Source organism: Perca fluviatilis, chromosome 19 (genome assembly GCF_010015445.1).
Source record: "Perca fluviatilis chromosome 19, GENO_Pfluv_1.0, whole genome shotgun sequence".
Lineage (NCBI taxonomy): Eukaryota > Metazoa > Chordata > Actinopteri > Perciformes > Percidae > Perca > Perca fluviatilis.
Genome location: NC_053130.1, coordinates 828,956 through 837,534, shown reverse-complemented (window position 1 = coordinate 837,534; position 8,579 = coordinate 828,956). Strand labels below are relative to the sequence as shown.

The window sequence follows — 8,579 nt, the reverse complement described above, 5'->3', positions numbered from 1 at the left end:
CCAGACTCCATGTAAATAATCAGGACTTTTAGCGTGTATAGAGCCAGCATATCTCCACCAGACTCCATGTAAATAATCAGGACTTTTAGCGTGTATAGAGCCAGCATATCTCCACATGTAAATGGTTAAATTAAGGGTTTATTTCAACCAAACCAGAATGGTGATTGTTGGAAGCGTGGACAGTCAAATCAAGACGGCTTTTGATAGTTTTATTTGATAGTTGCACCTATAATTGAACATTTCCAAATCAAAGGATATCTACATTGATTTTTGAAAAACTCCAGGATATGAGGCTATAACTATAAATGGTCAACTAGAGGATCAAGTACAATCCTATAGATACCTAGGGACAATTATTGACTCTAAATTAAATTTCCAGGAGAATTTTGAGGCTGTCTGTAAAAAAGGACAACAGCATCTATACTGTTTGAGAAAATTGTACCATTTTCATATAGACAAGACCATGATGACATTATTCTATCATGCTTTTATCAAAACCATTATATCTTTTTCCCTAGTGCCGTGGTTTGGTTGTGTCTCAGTCAAGCACAAGAATTGCCTAAACCAAATTGTAAAATGGTCAAGTAAGCTGAATACAAAGTTTTAAGGATGTCCTCCCTCTTAGACTGTAAAACTAGTTTACCTATGGGTACCAATGAAGTAACGTATCCTAACCTAACCTCTATATGGTTGTACATTTTATTTTATTGGTTTATTTGATTGGGACCCTGCATATTTATAAACATTGTTGTATAAAAACACCATGTAAATATAATAACTACTTTTCATCCGCAGTCCCTAGGCAGGTGACATAGGACTAACATATATTGCCTAACATCACGGCCACTTAACCATGGATGTACAGTATCTTCTTGCAACAAATGCATAACTGCAATGCATTGTGGGTGTTATCCACCTCTCATACATGAGCATTACTGTAAATGTTTTCCGGTTTCATCTTCATGAACCATTATCAGCTAACAAAGGTAATCTTCTGATATTTCTGTTCCCACTGCCTTCTACGTTTCAGTAAGCATTATTATCTGGAAGCACAACCCAATGATAAATGTTTATTCAGTAGCTTTAAGATCAGATGGCTGTTGGTTTACAGTCTCACTGCTTCTGCAAACATGCTTTTGGGAAAACCTGACAATACAATGTAATACTGATGTAGATAAATGTGCTACTGGATAACTCTATTGTCCCTGTGGAGCACTTTATGACAAGACATATGATACAAACGATGTAAGGACTATTTGTTTGTATCATATGTCTTGTCATAAAGTGCCTTGCGATTGTGCCACAAACCCAACTGCCCCACGGGGACAATAAAGTTATCTACTACTAATACTACTAAACAGAGTTCAGTTCCCTTTCTGCTCAATGTTAATAATGATCAAGACTGCTTTTATTTCACACCACAATATTTATTGAAGTCAAAAGATAAATACATTCAGTTCTACTGTTACAGAGTTAAAAAGAAAAGATAGTGTTGCACCCAACGTTAGCATCAAATTACAAGGACCTGACTCCTGAAGGGAATTCTGGCAAAAAACACAAAGACTTGTGATACCAGAACTCAATGATCAAAACTGAGATGATAGACTCAAGTTTAGCAAAGTTTACTAAGTCCAGCAGTTAAGTTTACAGAACACAATTGTGGGTTCACAAAAAGAGACTAAGTTTCCCTAGCTTCAGACATCAAATGTACGGAGCTCAGGTCAGCAAAGTCTCTGTCGAACTGTGAACCCAGAATCTGCAATATCCCTCAACCTTTATCCTTTTCCTTGATGGGGTGTCATCCTCCTGTCTCCGGGCAGATTCTACTATCTTCATACACCACACACATTGGGGCCTCTTTATGGTGTAACTGTAACACACACACACACCAACCTAAAAACTATTTCCTGTTACTCTACTTCTCTGTCTGGTATAAAACAGTTTCTAACATACAATTACATTCCTAAACTATAATAAACTGTAATCAAAGCTAAAGCTAAACCATCTGTGCGTCCGAGCCTTTTCATTGTACTGGGAATACAAGTGTATCCTCCCTGGAACTTGTGACCAATGTCTCATGACTACACACAACTCACAGCAATGAGCAACACAATATAATATGAACTTTAATATTGAGAATAACACGTCTAAATAATAGTAATATTTCTACACTCGTCACTTTGATTGGCTGGCCAATCAACCTTCCCAACATACAGTCTTACTGTGCCGGGCCATCAGGCCATCGAACCATCAGGCCATCGGGCCATTGCTTATGTTGAACCCTTTTTAGTATCTCAAAATAATGACTTACATCAAAACTACACGCAGACATTAAACCAACACATTCTCACTCCCAACGCGTCAGCAAGCGACACTTGGTCAGGTATCTTTGGCGTTTGTTATTAACGCTAAAAGTCTCCATTATCCTTGTATGTGACGCGATTGGTTGGGACTCTTGGCGTCACTTTTTGACGCTCTGGGTTGCGGCAGACGTTTAACTGACATATGGCACAAGAACGGGACAGTTAGATTTAGGAAAAGATAGATCACATTAACTTTTAACCCTGCTTACACCAAGCCCTTTCCTGTCACATTATGACTCACTGTGAGCTCATTCTTCTCTCTATCTGCAAGTCTTCATCTCAAATTAACATCACAACCAGGACCAGAAGCAGGAAGAGCTCCTAAATATATTTAGAGCAGTTTAACACAGTTATAATGGTTATAATGGCATAAAACATAAAGAAAAACAAAAGAGGTAAGTTAAGTCCCTTTTCATAATCTGCTCAGTATCTCAAAATAATGACTTAACTCAAACTACACACAGACATTAAACACTAAAACAATCAGAACAATGTAAATGGAGACAGAACACAAAGGGATAACTTTGAGTTCAAAATTTGGGGGGGTTGAGCTCTCCAACTATCTGGGGGACATGTCTGCATGGATTTTAAAAAAGCAATAAAAACATTGGAGAAATGTTTGGGAAATAAAACTTGTAAAAGGCGACAAAAACATTGAAAAAAAACTGAAACTTGGGAAAAAGCTCAGTTTTGTATATTACACCTTTTACAGATCAGAACAACAATAATGTTTCATCTAAACATCCATATTTACCTTTATAAACACATATATTTTAGATTTTTTAAACCTTTTGTTGTGTTTCATTGAGCCGTCTCTCCTTTACCGCTGCAATCAGTTTACTACCCTTTATATTAACAACCATTATTCTGTTTATATTATTTCATATTTAATCTGCTGACTCCTGTTACTGTTTGCTGCTGCCGATATAAAGTTTGAATTTATTTTATCATTCAGTTCATTCAATATTTCAGACTCTATCAGACCTGTTGTTTTGTTACACAGACCTTCAGTGGTGATATCTTCAGATTACTCAAACCCTCAGTGAGAATCCATGGAAACATCTTCTCAGTGAAAGTGTGTGTGAAGGTGTGTATGTGTGTCTTAGTATCAAGATCAGAGAACGACAGCTTTCCTCTGTTCCAGTCCAGAGTCACTCTGATCCTCTGGAGCTGCGTCTCAAATGGGAGAACAGTGTCTGGATCTGGTGGTGACCATGTTCTGTATTTACCTCCACAGAAATATATTGTCCATGATCCAGACCATATGCGTCCCTTCCTCTGGACAGACTCTGCTAACACACCAAGGAGCCAGAATGTACTGTCTCCAACCTCGATATCCCAGCTGTGAGTCCCTGAGTTAAAGCCCTCAGAGCCCAGGACAGAGGGGGAAAAATCAATCCTCTCTGGATTATCAGGAAGCGTCTGTCTCTCTCCTCTTCTCACACTGGTCAGATCTTCAGACAGGATGAGTCTTGGACCAGCAGTGTTTGGGTCCAGAATCAGAGGAGTGTAGGAGACCATGTCCTTCATCTTGTTCCAGATGTTGAAGCTCAGGTTGCCCAGGTGTTTGGCCTCGTCTATCAGAGCTCCTGAGAGCAGCTGTGGATCATCCAGCAGGGGGCTCTGCTGGACTCTTTCCACTGCAGCCTTGTAGTTGATCAGGAATGAGATGTCTTCAGCTCTCAGCTGCTCCTCTGTGGCTCTGACTGTGTCTGAAAGAGCTGCTATCTCTCTGCTCAGAGCCTCCATCTTCTCCTTCATCCTCTGACTCTTCTGCTCCTCTTCCTCCCTCAGTGCAGCCATCCTGGCCTCCTCTTCCTCTTCTAGAAACTGGCGAAGCTTCTTAAACTGATCCTTAATCTGCGTCTCTGTGCGTCGGGCCTGGACCTTCAGGTGTTTTGCTGTTTGATCACACTCATCTTTAACTTCTTCAAAAACCTTTATCTTCTTCTTTAAGGGCTCCAGAGTTTCTTGGAGTTCCATCTTGTGTTGTTGTGCAGCTTCATCGATGGGTCTGATTATGTGGTTGCAGTGTGTTTCTGAATCTTTGCAGACGAGACACACTGGCTGCTGATGGTCCAGACAGAAGAGTTTGAGCCTGCAGAGAGCCTCTGAAGCTCTCTCATCTCTCTGCTGTAAGAAACTCTCACACAGCTTCTTTAACGCCAGGTTACGAGGTGGTTCTGGCCTTTCTGATCTTTTCCTACAAACTGGACACTCCTGTGCCTGTTTCTCTCTCCACCAGGTCTTCAGACAGTCTTTACAGAAGCTGTGGCCACATGACAGAACAACAGGATCTCTAAAGACATAAAGACAGACCGAACAGCAGAAATCCTCCACTGACATGGAAGCCATTTTGTCTCTGAGAGCAGCTGAAAACAGCAGAAACAGCAGACGTTAAAACAGGAAGTCAGTTGTGTTTCTCTCCCTCACACACGGGACAAGTTTTCCTTCAGGGCTGTCTGCCAGAAGAGGTTTATTTTAACCCAGACCACTATCTTTTCCTAAACTTAACTAAGTAGTGTTGTTGTCTATACCTAAGAGATTTCTGGCAGAAAGCCCAGAAGGTAAACGTCTCCCGTGTGTCCGTCCCTGCTGCAGAAAGTTGCCTCAGTTACTTTAACTTTGAGTATTTGAGTGTTTTTCAGTCTGCAGCAGTTTACAGTTAAAGTATTTCTCTTCTTCAGTACTTTAGAGCTCCTTCCTGTAACTCTCCTCCCTCAGTTAAAGTCACATATTTGTAATAAAAGGTCAATCTTACCGTCTGTCTGTCGCTGTGTCTCTTCTCACTGACAACTCAACAGGAACTAACTGGTTTCCTGGTCTGTTCAGATGATGTAATGTAAGTTGTGGAGTTTTCTCAGGCAGCTGATGAGAAAGATATTCACAGATTCAAACTTCTGGGATCAATAACTTCTGAGCAAAATGTTATTAAATCACAAAGGATGCATATTTCCTAAGGTAAGGTAAACAACAAGCTACAAACAAAATTTCAACAAAATGAGCTGTCCTCTAACAACTTTCTTAAGTTTTGTTTCCATTGGAATAGCCGTTGGCAGGATATAACCATTCCTGTTTCCGCTCCCACCTACAGGAAGTTGGTCCTCCATAACTTGCGCATTGTTTTAGCTATCAATATTCTTTTGATAACATTTTGTCACGAGGGTCCTCCGAGTGTATATGCAAGTTTTCGTGCCGATCGGACTCACGTCCCAGGAGTAGTTAGACAAAGTAGGCTTCCCATATGTCAATATTTTGATGATTAAATAAAAAAAATTAAAACAGCGCCATCTAATGGCCGATTGGAGCAACTTTGGCACAGTTGCTAAACCAGCCAGGAGGAACATCCTTGTCAAGTTTCGGGGCAATCGGAATAATTGTTGTCAAGATAACGCAACTTCCTGTTTAGACAGTAAGTTGCTATAACTTGCGCATTTTTTCAACTATCAAAATTCTCTGGATAACTTTTCGTCATGAGGGTCAACAGATACTTCCTGCAAAGATTCAAGAAGATTGAAGTCACGGCCTAGGACGAGTTCGAAAGAATGTAAAACGCATAATTAAAAATGGCCGCCTTCCGGTTGGGCGGAGCTAATGAATGTAAATGGGAAATATGTCTGCAATGATTAGAGCAATATGGGTATTAAATCTGGTGAAGATCGGAGCAACTATGTCCAAGTTAAGGCCTTCTACGCATTAGGGGGCGCTATGGAGCCCGCTTACAGGTATGAGCCAAATCGCTGTACAGTCTCGCAAAGCCCCCAGGTGTTTATGTGGGCGCCAATTTTATGTGGGCGCCAATTTTTGTGAGTTTTCGTATATATTGAGGCCGTCAAAAATGTGCCCAAGTGCTAAAACCAATTAGGGGGCGCTATAGAGCAACCATACCACTCCCAGACCTAAATGTGTATTCAGATGAAAGAGTTTAATATTCTGCACATGGCTGCAAAATTTTGAGAGTTTTCGTGCATCCTAAAGTCCTCAAACAAGTGTTCGTATAATGAAGATTTTTGCACGAAAACCAAGATTTTGGAAATTTTTGAATTTTGTAATTTTTTTTAAAAATAGCTCCATGGAGTTCAAGATGAGACCTATGTTCCCTCAAAAGTTGGTTTATTAACTTCTTACTTTTTTCAGAATTAAGGTGCACGTTAGGGGGCGCTATGGAGCCCCCTGGCAACACCTGAAGCCAAGCACTACAGAACTTGGCAATTTTCACCAGTTGTGACAGGTGTGCAAATTTTTGTGAGTTTTCGTGCATGCTAACGCCCTCAAAAATGCGACAAAGGACTCGTAAAAATAATAATCTGATGAAAAACAATAGGTTCCTTCGCACTTTCAGTGCAAGGCACCGTTGGGGCCTTGCACTTTCGTGCTCGGGCCCTAATAAGGGTTGCCTAGATTTTCAGAAGACAAGTCACAGGCATTCCACCTGGCATTTCATAATTAGCAGCTCACTTGATCACGCAGCAGAATTGATCATTGCAAACTGTGTTGATGATGGACATAAACTGTGTTCTTTAGTCCTAAAAATGATACAAATAATATAAAAAATGTCAGTTTGGGATTTTGGGAACGCATATTTGAATGATATCGATACATTACTTGGGCTAAAAACAAACACAGCCATTTCCCGGGATTCCCGGAATATGGGCTGTCTATTTCCCGGGATCTGATTCATCTAATTTTCGGGAAAAATATTAAACCCTAGTAGTGTCTCCAAACTTACCTCAATTATAAATTGTCTCCTGCTAGTTGTACTACAGCACTTTTTAAAAATAAGCATAATCATAATTATGGGGAATATTTTTTGACCAATGTTATTTCTCCAGGTTGGAGGACGGCTCGTTTTGATGAAAATGAGTTTGTAGCTCGTTGTTTACCTTTTACTACGGTAGGAAAGATGGATCAATTGTGTCTTTCTAACTTTACCGAAGTACATAATGTAAGGTGTGGAGCTGAGAAGTTGCCTCAGTTACTGTCACTTTGACTCTGAGTGTTTTTCAGTCTGCAGCAGATTACAGTCTGAAGTATTACTATTCTTCAGTACTTTAGAGCTCCTTCCTGTAACTCTCCCCCCTCAGTTAAAGTCTCAGCTTTGTAATAAAAGGTCAATCTTACCGTCTGTCTGTCGCTGGTCTCTTCTCACTGACAACTCAACAGGAACTGACTGGTTTCCTGGTCTGTCTCAGATGACGTAATGTAATGTGAGCTTTCTCCTGCAGCTGATAAGTTTTATCTTAAAGGGGCAGTTCAGATGTTATGAAGTGTGGTTTTATGAGCTACTTCTCTATAGTCAGAAGCTAAGCAATGTCCTGCTGCATACGGGGTCAGCTGTACATTTTAACATATATATCAGTTTAAGTGTACTCTACATTTATATGTTTTTCAGCTCTTTCATTATAGATATAGAACAGCTTTCATAGCCCGGTTAAGGTGTAAACATGCAGGAATGGTTTTTAAACAGCATGTAAACACACTGACTAACTGTAGAGAAGCTCATACAAACACACCGGTGTCATGTCTCCAGAGGTGGGTAGAGTAACCAAAAATTGTACTCAAGTAAAAGTACTGTTACTTCAGAATAATATGACTCAAGTAAAAGTAAAAAGTAGTCATCCAAATAATTACTTGAGTAAGAGTAAAAAAGTACTCGGTGAAAAAACTACTCAAGTACTGAGTAACTGTTGAGTAACGTCTGATTTATTTTTTAACACAATCAGACGGACAAAAATACAAAATAATCATCTTTAGGCAAATTATAGTTCATCCAATCAATAAAATAAATAAAAATTAATTAATTACAAAATAGCTTAAATTAAAATAATCCAGGTAAATTCAAGTACTTAAAAAATAAAATAAGCACAAGTAACACAAATTTCCAAACCTACTTTTTTTTACCAGGCTCTGCAGGCAGAACTAGAACAAGGTAATGGAGCTGCTGTTTGGCACTTTTACTAATATATATATATAATATAAGGTAACCATGCTTTCATTATGAGGCCAGAGGCCTGGACTACGAAGCAAGATTTGGGGTTAGCGAGCTAACTTCAGGTTCAACCCAGGGTTTTCTTTATCACCAAGGTGGATCACTTGATTCAATCGCCGTGGTAACTCATGCTGGACGCCTAACCTGGTCGGGAGCAGGTTGGAGATCAGAGATCAACCGGTGTTAAAGCACCGCCTACTGACCAATCAATACTCAATGTTAAAGCA

General features: G+C 39.8%; 1 protein-coding gene across 1 annotated transcript; it reads right to left on the bottom strand.

The window, feature by feature from the left end:
• Positions 1-2,933: 2,933 nt before the first annotated feature.
• Positions 2,934-7,573, bottom strand: LOC120548407 (E3 ubiquitin-protein ligase TRIM39-like). Its single transcript, XM_039784671.1, has 4 exons — positions 7,485-7,573; positions 5,125-5,231; positions 4,092-4,735; positions 2,934-3,929 (listed from the first exon to the last, which is right to left on the bottom strand). Exons 3-4 carry the CDS (start codon positions 4,716-4,718, stop codon positions 3,342-3,344), a joined length of 1,215 nt encoding a protein of 404 aa, XP_039640605.1. The 5' UTR covers positions 4,719-4,735; positions 5,125-5,231; positions 7,485-7,573; the 3' UTR covers positions 2,934-3,341.
• Positions 7,574-8,579: the final 1,006 nt, after the last annotated feature.

Excerpts from the sequence above, each read along its gene's own strand:
- LOC120548407 (XM_039784671.1), bottom strand. The coding sequence starts at position 4,718 with ATGGCTTCCATGTCAGTGGAGGATTTCTGCTGTTCGGTCTGTCTTTAT. Across the intron at positions 3,930-4,091 it reads TGGAGGCTCTGAGCAGAGAG|CACCTGGGCAACCTGAGCTT; the intron begins ATAGCAGCTCTT and ends GACGAGGCCAAA.